The sequence below is a fragment of the Ctenocephalides felis genome, unplaced genomic scaffold (assembly GCF_003426905.1).
Source record: "Ctenocephalides felis isolate EL2017-DRISC unplaced genomic scaffold, ASM342690v1 CF-g0.4_SCAFFOLD_01886, whole genome shotgun sequence".
NCBI classification, from domain to species: Eukaryota; Metazoa; Arthropoda; class Insecta; order Siphonaptera; family Pulicidae; genus Ctenocephalides; species Ctenocephalides felis.
Window position 1 is genome coordinate 1,898,555 of NW_020538040.1, and position 20,631 is coordinate 1,919,185.

A 20,631-nucleotide genomic window follows, 5' to 3' on the forward strand; every position below is an offset into this window, starting at 1 on the left:
CTGGCATAAGTGTATTATATCTGGGGGGGACTACTTTGAAGGGGACCACATTAATGTAGACGAATAAATAAATATTTTATATTTATATACGAAAATTCCGGGTACTTTTTGAACAGACCACGTATAATGTATGTATGTGTGTTATAATAAAACGGGTAATGTGTTCGATAATACTTTAACCGTAACCCGTAAAAAGTCGTAAACTAGGCTAAGACGCGCTTGAAGGCCCCCATCTCGTATATAATATACAATATATACAAATATATATATATATATATATATATATATATATATATATATATATATATATATATAATATACACCTCGTCTAGTCTGGTCTTCTTAATTGAGTTAGCGAACTTATTGTTGCGTATACAACTCGCATGCCATCTTTGTAAATAATTTATTTATTAATAATTATTCCATTCCATTCCATTACGAATAATATTAAATCATCGACATGTTAAAATATTTCAGAAGAAACATTTTAACATGAAACAGTTAAGTTTCAGCAAATGCGCTTATTGATTGAAGAAGTCGTTCATAGAGGCGCTCGAGATTTGAGCAGATATTCGCACCTTTGTACTAGGTGGAATGATGATACCCGTTTAGCGCCAAAACGTATTTTTTTTATTAAATATTTTTTAATTCTGAATTTGTATATAAACAAAGTTTAATAATCGGACATATCATCAATAAAAAAAGCCATAAATTTCTTTTAAGAAATATGTTTTATTTTACAGTCATACGTTTCGGCTATAATCCTAGCCTTCATTCGAAACTAAAAATAAAACTCAAAATCCAAAACAATTGAATTTGAAAAATTATGAAGAGTAAAAAGTACTTGCAATGTGCTAGTCTCAGTGTTAAAAACAAAACAAAAATGATAATCCATGGAATGAGTAATTCAATACACTATGTAATATAAACACAATTATACTAACATTAGGTTATGAATAAAGAAATTTTCTACAAAAGAATTTGCGAAGGATCGTATTTCTTATATCAATTTGCCTATAATTTGTACTGAAATGTTGATATATGTTAAAAATGTTAACATTATTATTACATTTTTTTTATATTCTATAAAAATATCATTCCCGTACGTTTCGACCCTTGATTCTAGGTCATCTTCAGTGGTACTATAAGTTGCATAGAAAATTTAATACAATGTAACTGATATATGTTGAAATTTAATCTTAGAAGACAATGACTACTTGAAATAAATATTTTCAAAAAAACGTTTCAAATGCAATACTACTGTGTTCATTCAGCAGTTCTTAAATAAATTTTGCCTAAACAAATTTTATGCAATTTTTTAGTGGTTAAAAAAAAGGACTCTACTGACGAGCAAACTTAATATGTATCTAGAAGATGGTAAAAGAACTTTACTGACAAACGAATTTAATTTTGATTTATATGGGTAAATATGTTTAGGAGATAGAAAAAGGGACTCTATTGACAAACTAATTATTTATCTAGTTTTTTTTTTAAGATAAGGGGACTCTACTGGCGAGTAAATTATTTATATTTAGAGGATAAACAAGTACATTTTTATGGAATATAGTAAATTTATTAAAAAAAAATAAATTGTGCTAGAAATATCGAACATGTTATAGAAAACAAATAAAGAACTCTACTATCGACCAAACCGAGTAAAATCATGTCAAATTTTGAAATTAAAATGTAATAAAAAAAGTCGTTCAAAGAAAACAACAATGAATTCTACTGACGAGCAAACAAAAGTGTACAAAAGTGCTATTTGTAGTTAAATTGCAATAAAAAATAAACCACGTCCGTTAACGTTGGCAATTATAATATAAATTAAGAAAATATATAAAAAAATTATAAACAAAAATCGAAATAATTTTGAAAATAACTTATGTAAGGTGGATTTGAAAATAAGAATTAATATAATATATATCTTATATATAATTTTAATACGTTTCGTGTATCAATTTGCTTCACTTATATGTTAAAAAAAAATTTAAAAAAAATAATATTTTAAGAACAAAATAAAATATGAAATATATATTATAAAATTAAAAAATTATTAATGTAATATTTAAAAAAAAACACAAATCAATAACAAAATAATAATTATTTATTATTATTATTAATGACCAAAATGAACTTAATATTAAGGAAATGTTAAAACAAAAAGGGACTTTACTGACGAGCAAATTAGATTCAAACTTGAGAAATTAGGAAAATTAAGAACAAATATTGAAAAAAAGAACTACTGAAAAACAAATTGAATTCGAAAAAAATGTCAAAATAAAAATGAAACGATGTGGTAAAAAGGACTCTACTGACGAGCAAATTGGACTCAAAATTGAAATTAAGAAAATTAACAAATATAAATATTAACTCTGCTGACGAGCAAAATTATAAAAATTATTTTATAACAAGCAAATTAGACTCAAATTTAAGAAATTAAGAATTAGAAAAAAGAACTCTACTGAAAAACAAATTGAGTTAGAAAAAATGACAAAATTTTGCAAAACATTGCTAAGTATTTTTGAAAAAGCTAGTATTAAGAAAAAGGTCTCTACTGAGAAGCAAGTTAGTTTAGAAAATTTAATAAAAAAATGCTGAAGCAAAAAGACTAATGACGAGCAAATTAAGATTCTGCAATACATTTAATTTAGAAAAAATTATTAAGGAAAGGAGCAAATTAAATTTATGAAAATCATTAAAAAAAACAATAAGGTAAAAAAGGACTCTACTGACGAGCAAATTAAACTTTAACTTGAAATTAAGAAATATAAATATTATACAAAAGAACTGTACTGAAAAACAAATTGAATTAGGAAAATGAACAAATTAAAAATAAAACGATGTGGGAAAAGGCACTATACTGACAAGAAATTCAAAATTGACTGATTAATTCACAGAAAAATGTTTTAAAAAAGATTAAGACAAAAAGGGACTCTAGTGAGAAGCAAGTTAAATTTATTTGAAATTGTTTAAAGAAAACCAATAAGGCAAAAAGGGACTATACTGACGAGCAAATTAAATTCAAACTTAAGAAAGAATCAATATTATAAAAAAGAACTCTACTGATCAACAAATTATATTAGAAAAATAACAAAATTAAAAATTAAACAATGTTGATAAAAAGGACTCTACTGACGAGCAAATCGAAATTATGCAAAACATACATATACATATTATAATGTATGTACAAATATTTTTAAATTTGTCATTTTAAATTTTACACCTTAATAAATAAATGCAAAAATTTGAATAGTTGATCAGGTAAAAAAATTAATATTATATATCTTCCGTTATCTGAAAATCTAGCATAACACATACATATACATAAAAATATTTTTTTAAATTTCTCATTTTAAATTTGGAGTAAAATCTTACACATTAATAAATAAATGCAAAAATTTGAAAGCCTGATCATTTAAAAAAACCTATTATATATCTTCCGCCATCTGAAAATCCTAACACAACAATACATACACATATACATATTTTTAAAATTATCATTTTAAATTTTGAGTAAAATCTCACACCTTAATAAATAGAAGGAAAAATTTCAAAGGTTGATAATATAAAAAACCTGTTATAAATCTTTCACCTGAAAATCTAACATAACTTTTTATTTATTTTATTTATTCATAAGCAAGCCGTAATCAATAATAGATATTATTTCAGGCCCTTGTCAAGAAAACACATATATACACATTATATGTACATATATAACAAAAATATTTTTAAAATTATTACTATAAATTTTGAGTACACAGCAAATAAATAAATGCAAAAATTTGGATCATGTAAAAAACCTAATCATTATATATCTTTCAACATCTGAAAATCTATGCCTTATATGTACATATATAACAAAATTATATATCATTTTAAAATTTTTAGTAAAATCTTACACCCCAAATAAATACAAAAAATTGAATTGCTGATCTTTTAAAAAACTTCATTATTATATATCTTTCACCATCTGAAAATCTATGCATTATATGTACATATATAACAAAAACATACATCATTTTAAATTTTGAGTAAACTTTTACACCGCCTCCAACACTAATCCGTAAGAAATGATTAAAACCAACTTCAAGCCTCTCAACTGGCTTGTACACGGCGAAAGCAAACGCCTACATCAAAAAAACCGACATATGACTCAAAAACCTACTCAAAATTAGAAAAAACACTTTTATTTAATACTAAAGCACTCTTGAAAACCCTTAATTATAATTAGAAATTAAATTTGGCCAAAATTTTGAAAAAAATTAGACTAAATTAGACTAATTTAGGCGAAATTTTGTTTGGGCTAAAATGTAAGGTGAAGTTGTACACGGGGTAAAATGTAATGAGAATAAAATTAGCAAGAAATAAGTATAGTTAAATGTATAAATGCAAAGTAATTGTGTAAGTGTTTGTATCCAAGGGGGCACACAGAAGCCCTAAAGTATTATCTAAACGAATTGATATTGATTTACATTTAAACTATTGTTACTGATTACTTATTATATCGTATTTCTATTAAATTTGCTTTGGTGATTAGCGTTTACACCTTTGACAGTTGCAAGAAATCTGATACCGCACACAAATTGTGTCGGCGGAGCCTTTGTAATTGCATAAAAAAGTGTGCACGCGTTTTGCAATTAATATAAACGCACTAAAATGTATTTAAAACTAACCGGTGTTTCGTGTGTGTATAAAAAAAGTTGTGCAAATACTTTATGTGCTAGCCGGGACAATGACGCATCGATCGGACCAAGCCTTACGAAGGGTGCCATTGTAAAAGGTAATAAATTGATGATAATTATTATAAATGTAGTGTTTGTAGGTGTGAAGGGTTGTTACAAAGTACTTGCACAAACGTTTGCGGGTATAAATACTCGATGTATTAAGTACGTGTAGGTTTATGTGTCCTTTACCAATTTCGTTCCCCAAGCCGCCATTGCACATAAGTTTTACTAAAAAACTATCTACATACCATCGTAGCGTTCCGCCTGCTCAGCAAGTTTAGCTTTATAAACATTATCCTCTCGTTCGGACATCGTGGATGTTTTTCGATTCTTCTTAGACACTAAAACTTACAACGAACACACAAGAACACACGATTACAAAATGGCTAATGCTAAAAATAGTTCCGCCGCGAATCGATGTGCTCATGCGCCGCCGACACTGTGACGTCATCCACGAACGAGTTGCGCACAAGACGAGATTTAGATGGCCGACGCGACACAAGCGCCGGTGAGTGAAAGAGGCGATGCGCGCGAGATTCGAATTTTGTAATGGGCGCGAGATTTGAATTTGTAATTGGTTTTTGATGTGAGGGTTCGAATTTTGAAACAAATGCGAATGGGGTTAGTGACAGGTTGGTTTTGGGATTTGAGAGGTTGTTCGATTGTTTTTGGATAATTTATTTATTTATTTTATATAAAATTTGTAAACAATCAATTGTAAACACTAGCATTTTCTGCTATATATAATTATTTTTTATAGATTGCAGAATGAAAATAAAATAAAAAAAAATTTATATAAAATAATTTTATTGACATATTTGAATATTTTGTATTGTTATAAAATGATTTGATATTTGCAATACGTCTAATTTGCTTGTCAGTAGAGTCCCTTTTCTAATAATAATAAACGATTTACTAATTTTATGTTTTTTTGACGTTTCAAGTTATTCTAAATCGTGGAAATCAAACTCTACTGATGGACAAATCAAATTTCAACATCATACCAAAAAAAATATTAATAAAAATTAAGAAAAAGGGACTCTACTGACGAGCAAATTAGAATCAAACTTAAAGAAAAATCAAGAAAATTAGAAACAAATATTGAAAAAAAAGAATTCTACTGACGAACAGATTGAATTTGAAAAAATGTCAAAATTAAAAATGAAACTACATGGAAAAATGACTCTACTGACGAGCAAATCTAAATTGACTAATTAATTCAAAGAAAAATGTTTTAATAAAAATTAAGAAAGAAAGGGACTATACTGAAAAGCAAATTAAATTTATAAAAATCATTTAAAAAAACAATAATGTACAAAAGGACTCTACTGACGAGCAAATTAAACTTAAACTTGAAATTAAGAAAATTAACAAATAATATAAAAAAATCTGACGAGAAAAATTCTTTTAAAAAATGCAAAAAGGAATTCTATTGACAAGCGAATTAAATTTGAAATTAATAAAATCAAGAACAAATATTATAAAAAAAAACTAAGAAAGGGTAGAGTCCCTGACGAGCAAGTTAAAATAAAAAATTTCAAATATATTCAATTGTTTCGTTTTTCATTAAAAAATCGTCTGAAATTTATGTGTTGCTTTTTTCTCGGTTTGAATTTGCTTAATGATGACACACATAGAATGTCGAAACGTACATCATTTGGAAAAAAGATGGGTGTGTGTTTGTGTTTTCTCAAAAACGATTAAACTTAATTTAAAAATATGAGTAATTATTCAAAAAAGGGATTCCACTGACGACCAAATTAATCTTAGAAGATTTTTATATTAATAAATTTTTAAGGCAAAAAGGGACTCTACTGACGAGCAAAACATTAAAATAACTTTTAAAAAATGATAAGCAATAACGATTATCTTTATTTTAAAAATATGGTAATTATTAAAAAAGGACTCTACTGACGACCAAATTAAACTTAATTTTTCTTATTAAGGCAAAAAGGAACTCCACTGACAAGGAAATAAAAATTGTGCAAAATATTAAAGTAAATAGTTTAAAAAATGTTAAAATAAAAATGGACTTTACTGACGAGCAATTTGAATGTAGAAATTAAATAAAAAATGACCATATTGATAAGTTATATAATTATACTGTCAAGGAATGTTAGAATATAAAAAAGAACTCTACTGACGAGCAAAATAAATTTCTAATAGTATTTATTTGTGAATTGAATTCACTCTACAAACAAGAAAATTGAGTATCTAAATTTTAATATTTGAGTGCCATATTCATTCAACGTAATTCAAATTATCTTTCATTTTTCAAAAATATTTTAAACTTGACATTTTTTTTTAAAAAAAAAATTCAATAATTATTACAACTGTTAAATAATTAACATCTAACAATATTGATAAATAATAACATAAATTTAAATAAATAAGAGTGCAAAGGATAGAATTTACATGAAAATAATATCCGTAATATGATGATTTAATATAAAATAAAAGCAAATAATAATAAAAATAAAATTAATAAATAATATAAATAAAATTTCTGAATAATAAAATAATACTAGAAAAACAATAAAATATAACAAAATAACAGTAATAGAAATAGTAAGATAATAATAATAATAATATTAATAATATTAATAATAATGTTAGCGTTTACAAATAGAAAATGATCTGCTTTTTGCAATACGTCTAATTTGCTCGTCAGTAGAGTTCCTCTTTTAAATTACTAAATGATTTATTAATTTTATGTTTTCTGGACGTTTTAAGTTATTCTGAATCGTGAGATCAAATTTGGAAAAATAATGTGTGTGTGTTTGTGTTTTCCAACGAAACTAGTAAACTGATTTTAAAAATATTTGTTATAATAAAAAAAGGGACTCTACTGACAACCAAATTAAACTTATTATTAGAAGATTTTTATATTAATGAATTTTTAAGACAAAAAGGGACTCTACTGACAAGCAAAACATTAAAAAAAAATTAAAATATGTTAAGAAAAAACGATTAAACTTATTTTAAAAATATTAGTAATTATTAAAAGAAGGGACTCTACTGATGACAAAATTAAACTTAGAAGATTTTTATATTAATAAAAAGTTGAGACAAAAAAGGGACTCTACTGACGAGCAAATATAAATATTATTTGGAAACTATTATAGAAAAAAATATTCAGTTTAGAAAATTTAGTGAGAAGAGAATCTACTAACGAACAAATGCAAAATCGGTTTTCATTTAAGCAAATTTTAATTTATTAAAACTTTATTTTAAAAAATATTGAAGCAAAAAAGAACTCTACAGACGATCAAATATTAATATTATTTGGATTATAGAGGAAAATATTCAGTTCAGAAAATTTAGTGGAAAGGGACTCTACTGACGAGCAAATAAAAAATGCCCAAAACAGAAATAAAAAATGTTTGAAAAATGTTAAGACTAAAAGGGACTCTACTGACGAGCAAATCAAAAATGCGCAAAAAAGTAAAAAAATTGTTTAAAAAATGTTAAGACAAAAAAGGACTCTACTGACGAGCAAATTAAAACTTTAAGAGAAATCAAGAAAATTGGTGGTCAATAGAGTGTTTTTCAATCCAGATATTCAAATATCTCATTAGTAGTGTCCTTTTAATGTTTGAAAAAATGTTAAGGCAAAGAAGGATTCTACTGAGAAAAAATCAAGAAAAATGGTAGTCAGTAGAGTTCATTTCGATCTTCTATCAAGATATTTGCTCATATTTTAATTTGCTCGTCAATAGTGTCCTTTTCTTATTTTAACGTTTCTGTACTTTATATAATATATATTTATATAATAATATTTTTTTTATAATAATTTGAAAATATTTCATTCAATCAAAAAAACTGCTCTGCAGGTCTAGTTTCTCTTAATATTACCCGATTATGGTGTTCAAGTGATTCTAAATTACTAAAAACATATAAAAAATATTTATTTACATCAAATTTATATCTAATTGTCAACTTATACAGAATCATCTATATCATATATAACAAAAAAATGATTTAATAATTTTAATTAATTTAATACATCACAGACTAATAATAATTATCTGTTGAATATTTTATATAGAATACTTTTAACTAGAATTTATAAAATTATATACAGTTTCAAATGACAAAATTTCATGTTCGTCAAAAGCATTTCTGAGAGAGTCCATACTTCTAATCCGTACAGAGTCATTCTTCGAAAATTTTGTCACTTTTTCATCTTCAAGGTTTCTATAAGTAGAATCTCCATTTTTTCTGTCCTAATTCAACGTTGCTTTTCATATTGTCCATGTTTCTGATCCTCAGTGAGTGTTATTCCTAATAAAATAATTACTGAATTACTGCATGTAATTTTGAACAATGTACCCAAACACAATGAAGTTGTCTGCAGTTTGGTACTGTCAATTTTTTTTGACGGTTGTGATTTAAATTTGAATTTACAATGTAATATTTGTGTTTTATTATTAACTATAATATTAATGATGACAAATTATTGACTTCCCGAAGGACAATAAAGTCCATTTTCCTAATTTTATGTCTTTTCTTGAACGTTTTAAGTTATTCTGAATCGTTTGACAGACTGGAAAAAGTATGGGTGTGACAAAATTTGAGCTTTCGTTGACGTTTTCTCAAAAACGGCTGAACCGATTTTAAAAATTTAAAAGCAATTTGATGTAACACGAGGACTAGGGTTTATGAATTTTGCAAAAGGATAGGCCAAGTCGTTTCTTTATAATTAGCAAAGAAGTGTAAAATATAAGGACAACGTGATGGCCAAATATCCTGAAACGAATTTGTAAATTTAAATTTGATTGAAATGTATATAATTTAGGTAAGAATCGGCTGAGTCGTTTTTTTGTAACATATTAAGCCTAGGAAAAGTAGTTTAATTATAAAAATGTGTTGAAGTTTGGAATAAAAAAGCTATATTAAAGATATTTGAAAAAATGAAGCACCAACGTCTCAGTTTCAAATTTCAAGTTTTGCAAATTCAAACTTCAACCATTTTTTTCAAAAATTTTATTACAAGAGTTTCAAACTTTTATACACCTAATTATAGACAATTTAATCAGCTTTCTAACAATATATAATAATGTTAATATATTTAATTAAATTTAAACGAAATAAATATAAATATGAACAAAAGCGTTAAAGCTAAAACAATATGGACGCCTTAAGATTTTAATTTCAAAGTTTAATGAATTATTTTTGCAAAATTTTGTTCCAACATTTACAAATTGTGGAACAAAATTTATAATAATTTTATTTTAACTTTATAGATAATTTTATCTACTTTCCAATGATATATCACAATAAATAGCCATAAAGATGAATTTTATTACAATAATGGTAAATATAAAAAATATAACCAATGGCTGACAGAATTTTAAACTTTACATATTTTACTTAGTAAATTTTGTCTGAAAAGTTATTAAACTTTATATACAGATTTGTAGATAATTTTATTACCTTTCTAACAATATATAATACTATTGCTATAAACATACTAACTTACATACATATGAAATGCATCAAAACAACTTATCATAATTAGTATATAAAATGTCTTGAAATTACTGCATTCAATTTTGAACAAAATACCCAACGACATGAAGTTGTACACGGGTCGGTACTGTCAACTCTTTTTTGACATTTGAATTTGAATTTACAATATAATATTTACATTTTATCAATAACTATAATATTATATACATAAAATATTATTAAATGCACCATACACATAGTTATATCAATCTTTTATTACTTTACAATTCGTATTTCGCGCCTCGTCCGCCATGACAGTTGGTCACTTGACAGTTTTGACTCGTACGTCATTTGACATTTGCTGCGCGATAAAAAAACAAGCTTTTTTAACGAAATATTTTGCAAAAAGAGAAATATATAAACAAACTTAATGTCTGAAACAATATAAAATAATATTTTCAACGCTAACGCTTAATAATTCCAAAACAAATCATGAGTGACTATTTTCTTTTATGTTAACCTCTTTACGCAAAGAAAATGTTTAGTAAACTTCAAACAACGTTAAGGTGATAAATGTTTACCTAATAATAATAATAATATATTTTGATTTTGTGTATAAAAACATGTCTTGGAGGCTGCTGTTGAAGTTTTAATTTGCAAGTGTTAGATACAACTTAATAAAAAATGTCTCAATGATGACAATAACAAAAAATTCTTTTACCCAAGTGCCTATTGTATTTATAATATGATATACAAAATGCCCCCGTTTAGACGTAAAAAATCTGGAAAGTCTTTTCCAGTTAAAGTTTGCACTTTGGACGCTGAGTTAGAATTTAATTTGGAGGTTAGTAGAAAGAAAATCTTTTCCCATATATATTATCTATATTTATTTACACTTACCGTGTATTAATATACCATTGTAAATCACTCGAAGACTTCATTCTAATATTTTTGTTGTTCTGAATTTCAGTGGAAAGCGACAGGCAAAGATTTATTCGAATTAGTTTGCCGGACGATTGGTTTACGAGAGACCTGGTACTTTGGTTTGCAGTATGAGGACTCCAAGGGCTTCATATCTTGGTTGAAGCTGGATAAAAAAGGTTTGGATATTTAATATATATATATATATATATATATATATATATTTATATAAGGGTTCTGCCCATACATTTTTATAACTAAACATCGTTTCTCGTAGTACTATCAATTTGTTTTGAACACTTTTAAATTTTTTTTAGTACAAATAATGAGTTTTCTGGAATTATGTTTCAGTATTTGTATTGTATTCGAAAAGACGGCCAAAGAATTTTTATAAAATACACAATATTTATACTATTTACAACAATTTTTATACTATTTTAATATTAATTATTAATTTTAATGATAATTATAATATTTTAAGATGTGATTTTTGTAAATTCATTTTTCATTTTGAATTCTAGTTGAAAAGACCTTTCAAACGACACCCCACATGCTATAAAATCAGACTCTAAATTTTTTGAAGTAAAACTTCTTTAGACTCATTTAATAAAAATTCAAAAAAGTGTATATATTTTAGTAAAACAACTCGCTTAGGACATATGTTATAACTTATGTAACATTACTACATGTCCTTAGGGCTCGTCCCATGAATTTTTATAATAAAAACCACATTTCTCGTAGGACTGTAATATTTTAATATGCTAGTCAGCATCAAATCACCTCCAAAATAGTCCAATTAATTATGAACAAATGTCCTGACTGAATTTTACCAAAAACATAGGAGCACGATTACTAATAGATTACTTTTTAACACTTTTTAATTTTTTTTTGTACAAAAAGTGAGATCTTTGGAATTTTATTCTGGTATTCTGATCGTATTCGAAAAGACCTTTCAAATGATACCCCACATGCTATAAAAGAAACAATCTAATTTTTTTGAAGTAAAACTTCTTTAGGCTCTTTAATAAAAATTCATAAAAAGTGCTTATATATTATTATAAGGCTTTGGGAATACACTGTGTTTGTCCAAAGGCGTAGTGATTATTTAATTAGACCATTTTTTGCAGGACTATAATATTTGCACAGTATAAACTACATCGTACTGTAAAATTTCATCAAAATAGTCGAGTTAATTATGAATAAATGTTCTAAAAATAAAAACAAAAGAACTCGATTACCTTTAAAATAGATTTTCAATTTTATTTTGTATAAAAAATGGGATATTTTGGATTTTTATTCCATTATTCGGATTGTATTTAAAAAGACCTTTCAAATGATACCCCACATGCCACAAAATCAGATTCTTATTTTTTTTGAAGTAAAACTTCTTCAGACTCGTTTAGTACAAATTAATTAAAAGTGTATATTTTTGGATAAATTACATAGTAAATTTTAGAAAACGCTGTAAAAGTTCTCCAACTCTCAATTTTTTTAAAAAACAACATTCTAGTCTTGTTTTCGATAAAATTATTATAATATATATATAATGTTTTGTTATAATATACTCATTTTTTTATAAAAATCATTTTCTACTCATATAATTCATTTCTACTCGTCGAGACCTTTCAAACGATACCCCACATGCCACAAAACCACAAACTACACTTTTTTAAGAAAAACTTCTTTAGACTCGTTCACTACAAATTGATAAAAATGGCATATTTTATTAAAAAATCGCATAATAAATGTTAGATTTTGCTAAGGAAGCTTTACACTTCACACATTTAAAAAAAATTAATAAATTTCAACATTCTAACATTTTTTGTATTACATATTTATTATATATTAAATACAATAATATTTTTTCACGAAACATGTTTTCTACTCGTCGAGACCTTTCAAACGATACCCCACATGCCATAAAATACAATCTCAAATTTTTTGAAGTAAAACTTCTTTAAGCTCGCCTTCTACAAATTCGTTAAAAGTGTATATACTGTGGGCAAATCACGTAGTTAATGTTATTATTCGCTACGAAAGCTTCACATTCTCAAAAAAAAATTAAAAACAGACTAGTATTTTTGTCTTTGTATCAATAGAGTCTCTTTTTTTTAAATATTCTAGATAATAATTGAAATTTGCTCATTAGTAGAGTCCTTTTTTTATATATTCTAGATCAAAATTAAAGTTTGCTCGTCAGTAGTGTCCTTTTTTTTTAATATTCCAGACAAAAATTAAATTTGCTCATTAGTAGAGTCCTTTTTTTGAATGTTTTAGATAAAAATCTAGTTTGCTCGTTAGTAGAGTCTCTTTTTTTAATATTCTAGATCAAAATCGAGTTTGCTCGTCAGTAGAGTCCCTTTTTAGATATTCTAGATAAAAATCTTAGTTTGCTCGTCAGTGAATCTCTTTTATTAATATTCTAGATCAAAATCTTATTTTATATTTTAGATCAAAATCGAGTTTGCTCGTCAGTAGAGTCTCTTTTTAGATATTCTAAATAAAAATCGAGTTTTCTCGTCAGTAGAGCCTCTTTTTTTTAAATATTTTAGATAATTGAAATTTGCTCGATAGTAGAGTCCTTTTTTTAATTATAAAATTAATTTTTTTTTTTTAATTATATTTTATAAAATATTATTATAAAAATCAGTTTTTTTTGTGAAAATCGTCTTCTACTCGTCGAGACCTTTCAAACGACACCCAACAAGCCATACAAATCACCCCCTAAAATTTTTGTGAAGTAAAACTTCTTTACCCTCTTCACCCTTTCTCTTATATTTTCCCAGTCCAAGACCAATCACTATCCTCGCCTGCTGGTTCAAATGGAGGCTGCGTCTTCATGTTTTTGGCCAAATTCTGTGCAGAAGATGTCGCAGAAGAATTGGTGCAGGAGGTGACCCAACATTTATTCTTTTTGCAAGTGAAACAGGCCATTTTGTCGATGGACATTTATTGTCCGCCGGAGGCTAGTGTCTTGTTGGCTTCTTATGCGGTACAAGCGAAGGTAAGATGACTTATATAGTAGATGGTGAAATTACTGTATTTAAATTTGAACAATGTACTTAACGTGTGAAGTTGGGCGCGGGTTGGTACTGTCAACCTCTTGTTTGGCGGTTGGGTTTTGAATTTGCATTTAGATAATAGAAATTTAGTTGTATATTTTTTTCGTAGAGAAAATTTATGTTGGTTGCCAGTAGAGTTCTTTTTTAAAGTTTAAATATATATAAATATATATATAAATATATATATATATATATATATATTTTGTAGAGTTTTATATATTTTGTAGAGTTTCGACAAAAATCCAAAAATAATACAAAATAAAAAACAAGAAAAGTTTTTAAAAAAACAATTTCTTTATTTAATTATTTGTTTATTGTCGACAATAAACAATAAACAAATAATTAAATAAAGAAATTGTTTTTTTAAAAACTTTTCTTGTTTTTTATTTTGTATTATTTTTGGATTCTTGTTCGAAACTCTACAAAATATACACAAATCCAAGACTCTACCATTCAATATATATATATATATATTGTTTATATCAGTATGTATATATCAGTAGAGTTCCTTAAAAAGTCTTTACTGTTTTTAATTTGTTTTTAAAAGTTACTCAGTGCTAGACTTCTTTTTTTACTTAATTAATTCTGTTTATTACATTTGCTCGTCAGTAGAGTCCCTTTTTATTTGAATTTAGGTAGATAATTTATATATGTACCATTACTTTAGTTTGCTGGTCAGTAGAGTTCTTTTTCATTGTAATATTAAGCTAATTTCTATTTCATGTCATGGAAAGTTCAATTTGCTCTTCAGTAGAGTCCTTTTTTATAATTTTTCTAAATTTCAAAACAAATATTGTCTTTAATATATATTAAACAGAATATATTTTTAATAAAAAGAAAATTGTAAAATCTTTTGCTAATTTCGCGTTTGAGTCGTGAAAAGCTCCGTTTACTCGTCAGTATAGTTCTTTTTTATTGCAATACCTCAAAATGATTCTAAAGCTCGAATGTTAAAATTACTGTATTTAAATTTGAACAATGTACTCAACGGTGTAAAGTTAGCCGCGAGTGGTACTGTCAATTATTTTTTAACCGTTGACATTTGAATTTGAATTTACAATATTAAAATTAAATGCAAATGCTAATATTAAATTATTTTAAGAATTATTATAATTACAATAATGTAGTTTTTTATTACAAATCAATAAAAAAAAAATTGGAACTCTAAAGTCGTCAGTAGAGTCCTTATCTTCTAGATAGATTATTATTTAATTTACTCTTCAGTTTTTTTTTTAACTTTTATATTAATATTCAGTTTGGTCGTCAGTAGAGTTCTTTTTATAAGTTTTTAGTATATCGTTTAGTTAATATTTACATAGGTTGCTTGATAGTATTGTTCTTTTTGCTATTTATTTTGTATGTCGAGTTTGCAAAGATTTTTTTAACTTAAAAAATCGGGTATTAATTTGCTCGCCAGTTGAGTCACTTTTTTATTCTGAAAGTAAATAATTTGCTTGTCGGTAGAGTTCCTTTTTCAAGATTCTCAAAATTGATTACTAATTTGCTTGTCAGTAGAGTCTCCATTTTTTTCTCGATATCGATTACTAATTTGTCCGTCAGTAGAGTTCCTTTCTTATCTCTTAAAGAAAAAAGTAGTTTGCTCGTCAGTAGAGTCCCTTTTTCATCTCCAAAAGATATTTGATCATCTAGATCAAAATTAAGTTTGCTCATCAGTATAGTCCTTTTTCTAAATCTTAAAGATATAGAAATAAATTGCTCGTCAGTAGAGTCCCTTTTTTCTCTTAAAGAAAGATAAATATTTTGTTCGTCAGTAGAGTCCCATTTTTCAAGTTTCAAGATCTATTGTTATTAATTTGCTCGTCAGTAGAGTCCCTTTTTTATTTCTTAAAGACAGATAAATAAGTTTGCTCGTCAGTAGAGTCCCTTCTTTTCTCTTAAAGAAAGATAAACATTTTGTTTGTCAGTAGAGTTCCTTTGTTGCCTCCTAGATCACAATTAAGTTTGGTCGTCAATAGAGTCCCTTCTTTAAGTTTCTCAAGATCTATTGTTATTAATTTGCTCGTCAGTAGAGTCCTTTTTTAAATTTCAAATCTGTTTTGTTATTTGCTTGTTAGTAGAGTTCTTTTTTTAAGTTTTGAGTCTGATAATTAATTTGCTCGTCAGTAGAGTTTTTTTTTAAATTTCCAAATTCTTTTTTAGATTTGCTTATCAGTAGAGTTCCTTTTTTAAGTTTCAAAATTGTTTTGTTACTTGCTCGTCAGTAGAGTCCATTTTTTTCCATCTAAAGACAGATAAATAGTTTGCACGTCAGTTCATTTGTTGTCTCTTAGATTAAAATTAGTAGAGTCCCTTCTTTAAGTTTCTCAAGATCTATTGTTATTCATTTGCTCATCAGTAGAGTCCTTTTTTTAAGTTTCTGAAGATTGTTTTTTAATTTGCTCGTCAGTAGAGTTACCTTTTAAGATTCTCAAGATCTATTGTTTTAAGTTTGCTTGTCAGTAGAGTCCTTTTTTTGCAAATTGCAAAATACAATTGAGTCCTTTTCTCAGCTTGAATGTTTTTGCCTGTCAGTAGAGTCTCCCTTTTTTATTTTATACAAATATATTTAATTTGCTTGTTGGTTATTTCTGATATTTTTCAATTCATTCAGTTTGCTTGTCAGTAGAGTCCTTAAAAATCCATATTTAGTTTCCTCGTCGTAGAGTTGTAGAGTTCTCTTATTAATTTCTAGTTTCAGTTTGCTCGTCAGTAGAGTCTTTTTTCTCATTAGTTGAGTCGTTTTCACATCAATATAATCTAAATAATTTGCTCGTCAGTAGAGTCCTTTCATTTAATTATTCAGTTTGATCATAATATCAATAAAAATGTTTCAACTTTTATTTTTTATATATTTTACAAATCAAGTAGGATTCTCGAATACTGTATGATGACACACATTTAGTATCGGAACGCACAAAATAAATATTCTTTAATACTAATTGTTTCATTAACGAAATTACTGCATTTAAATTTGAACAAAGTACTCAACAGTGTGAAGTTGGGCGCGGGTTGGTACTGTCAACTCTATTTTAACCGTTGAGATTTAAATTTGAATTTGTATTGAATATTACATGTTTAGCAATATAAATATGAAATAATTAAATTAAATATAAATATTAAATAATTTTATGATTTATATATTAATTCTCAAAATTTTAATGAATTTTAAGCTACAATAACATATTTTTCGCTATAATATACTATATTTAACAGTATATTAAAAACATAATCCATTAATTATTCATTTATGACACTTATATTAAATTATTTAAATGTATTAGATATAAAAGAAAGGATAAATAATAATAAAATTAAAATATGACAAACGATGTTTAATATATGAATGATTTTTTTTTTTCTAGTATGGTGATTACGATGAAAGTATATCGAACAAACCAGGAATGCTCTCTAGTGGGGATCTGTTACCTCAAAGGGTTATCGATCAATATCAGATGACACCCGAGATGTGGGAGGATAGGATAAGGATATGGTAAATATTCTATATATATATATATATTTGTTATGTTGAGCTTCAAATAAAAATAAAAGTAATAAAAAAGTGTTATATGTGTTCGAAACAATGTACATTTCATTGTCAAGAATTCTCAATTAGAAAATGTAATATGTAAATATTTGACACAAATCATCTCGATTAGGATATATCTTACATTGGAGAACCATGATAATATCTAATACAAAAACAAACACCTACATTGATGTAACAATAACTAAAACTATGTATAATTGACATTATACCTTAAGTTGGAAACTATAGGAGAAATATTCTATCTTTTGTATAATTTCATCAAGATTTTCATAACATATTCATATACTAATTGTAATGGTTACACTCTTCTTTCAAATTAACTGTTAGAATTATTATCTAAATAAATAGCTAAATCGATGATTTGATTGTGAACTTATTCATGCTACTTACCTTAAGGCAAACACTTAGTAACTTACACTAAATTTTGTGACTTTCTAATAATTTTATCACAATTCCTTTAATACACAAATGGCATCTTGTACTTATCAGTCACCTACACACATAAATAAATCTGGACTTAGTCACTTCACAAAACCAAATCAATATTTCAATTACAACACTGCACTATATATAAAACGAATAATTCATACAAATTTCTTTATTTTGTATCAAAATCAACTTATTTTTCGTCCTCCATGACAGTTGGACGTGAACTGTCAAACTTCATTAACCACGTGACACTGATGGACAAACTTCAGGGGAGTTAGATATTTAAATTTCAAAATACACAAAATTTGAAAAATGTTTTTTTCACTATTTATTATAAAAATTATTCGTAGAAATGCAAAAAGAGAATTTAATAGATAATGATGATAATTTTGTATATATTTAATTTCTGAATATCGCAATAGAATTCTGAATTTCTTACTTTAAGTAAAATATTCGATAATCAAATTTTAGAAATTTTTCTCCAAAATCTAGAGTATACATTCAATTTGATGATGATATCATCGTATGTATTTGTCAGTAGAGTCCCTTTTTGTTGAAATCTCAAATTCAGTTTGTTTACTCGTCAGTAGAGTCCCATTTTGTTGAAATTTCAAATTTAGTTTATTTGCTCGTCAGTAGAGTTCTTTTGTTGAAATTTCAAATTTAGTTTAGTTGCTCGTCAGTAGAGTCCTTTTTGTTGAAATCTCAAATGCAGTTTTATTTGTTCGTCAGTAGAGTCCTTTTTTTGGGCATTTCTACCTATTTTGTTACTCGATGGAAAGATTTCTTAGTTTGCTCGTCAGTAGAGTCCCTTTTTACATAATATAACAATTATTTATTGTATACGATTCTCTTCTGTTGAAAAGTGTAAATAATTTAATTTGTTCGTCAGTAGAGTCCCTTTTTTCAGGTTCTCTTAAATTTTTTTGTTAGTTGATGAAAATATTTTTAAGTTTGCTCATCAGTAGAGTTTCTTTTTCATATTTTGTCATTTTGCTAGTTCGTTTGTACCTAGTTTAATTTGTTTGCCCAGTCTTTAAAGTGTATTTATAATATTGGTTTAGTTTACTCATCCGTAGAGTTCCTTTTCTCCTTAATAACGTTTTCCACTCGTCGAGACCTTTCAAACAACACCCCACATGTCAAAAAAGAGACAACATAAGTTTTTTGAAGTAAAACTTCTTTAGACTATCTAGGTGAAAACGCCATTTCGAGTTAAAGCAAGGTTGCAATGAGTTTCACGATATGTGTAAATAGTTTAAAACAATAAAGATCTTTTTTTCTCCATTTGCTCGACATTACAGTTCCTTTTTCATTATATAGTTTGTTAGGCATTGTTAATATTCATTGTATGTTACAGTAGATTTCTTTTTACTTATTGTACTAGTTTGATATCAAATAAATTTCCATTTGCTTCTTTTTTAGTTTGCTAAATGTCACTAGAGTGCCTTTCTCATTCTATTTTAGTTCGCTCGTCAGTAGAGTTCACTTATATTTGTTTTGTGTCAGTTGGTTCAGTAGAGTCCTTTTTCCATCTTTTTGGATTTGCTAAAGTGCCACAGGAATATTTCTGTTTATCTTGTTTTAGTTTGCTCGTCAGTAGAGTACTTTTTTTCCTGTCTAGTCTGACAGAGTGTCATTCTTATTGTTTTTTCTATTTGCTCGTCAGTAGAGTCCCTTTTAATATCTCAAATTGCTATTTAGTTTTCTGGTTGTGCCTTATGATTAATAAAAAATAACTTTATTGACAAGCAAATTCGGTCAATATTAAATTTATTGTCAAATTAAAAAAAAATACAAAAACATACGTATTGAAAAAAAATGAACTGTACTGACGAAAATTAGTTTTTATTAAAATGTAAGCATTTGAAAAAATTTTGAAGTAACAAAACGGACTCTACTGGGGAACAAACTTCCAAACAAAGAAAAATGATTAGAAATTAAGCAACTTCTACTGACAAGCCAGTTATATTTTAGTTAAATAAGTATCATGAATTAAATACTTAAAATATCATTGTTATTAGGAAATAATGCCACTAGTTCTTAATTTTATATATAAACACAAAGTAAATAAATATATAATAACTTTGTACTTACAAATAAATTTATACTAAAAATATTGTCGATAACGCTTACCATGCGTATCCAAGCCTAAGTAAAAATATATGGGAAAGCGTCGTGTTAGGTGCGGGCGACATGGCGAGCACTCGTTATTTTTCAAGAATTAAAATCATTTTTTATTACAAATTCATTTATCTATATATCATTTATATAAATATTTTTCAGGTACGCAGACCACCGCGGAATGTCCCGAGACGAAGCCGAAATGGAATATTTAAAAATCGCCCAAGATTTGGACATGTACGGAGTCAACTACTTCCCTATAAGGGTATTTACAACCCCTATAAACATCCCTTCTCAACTAATAAAACTAATTTACTATTTTTTTTTATCTAGAATAAAAAAGACACCGACCTCTGGCTCGGAGTGACCGCCG

At 26.5% G+C, this 20,631-nt stretch overlaps 2 protein-coding genes across 3 annotated transcripts in view; one reads left to right on the forward strand and one right to left on the reverse strand.

Annotated features, from left to right (window-relative positions):
* LOC113376936 (14-3-3 protein epsilon) overlaps positions 1–5,181 on the reverse strand; it is a 22,005-nt gene extending 16,824 nt beyond the window's left edge. Inside the window, exon 1 of one of the 2 annotated variants that reach the window (XM_026617053.1) lies at positions 4,973–5,181. In XM_026617053.1, coding sequence (XP_026472838.1) covers positions 4,973–5,036 — 64 coding nt within the window. In that variant the 5' untranslated portion in view covers positions 5,037–5,181. The remainder of the gene's footprint in view (positions 1–4,972) is intronic. The other variant, XM_026617052.1, reaches the window with a different exon arrangement.
* Positions 5,182–10,545: 5,364 nt separating this feature from the next.
* Positions 10,546–20,629, forward strand: LOC113378150 (merlin; the record flags this gene model as incomplete). Its single annotated transcript, XM_026618674.1, is given in 6 exon segments — positions 10,546–11,019; positions 11,146–11,275; positions 13,883–14,100; positions 17,521–17,648; positions 20,421–20,523; positions 20,592–20,629. Coding segments are annotated over 6 exon segments (716 nt in total), but the record flags the coding sequence as incomplete, so codon positions are not given.
* Between the last annotated feature and the right edge of the window lie 2 nt (positions 20,630–20,631).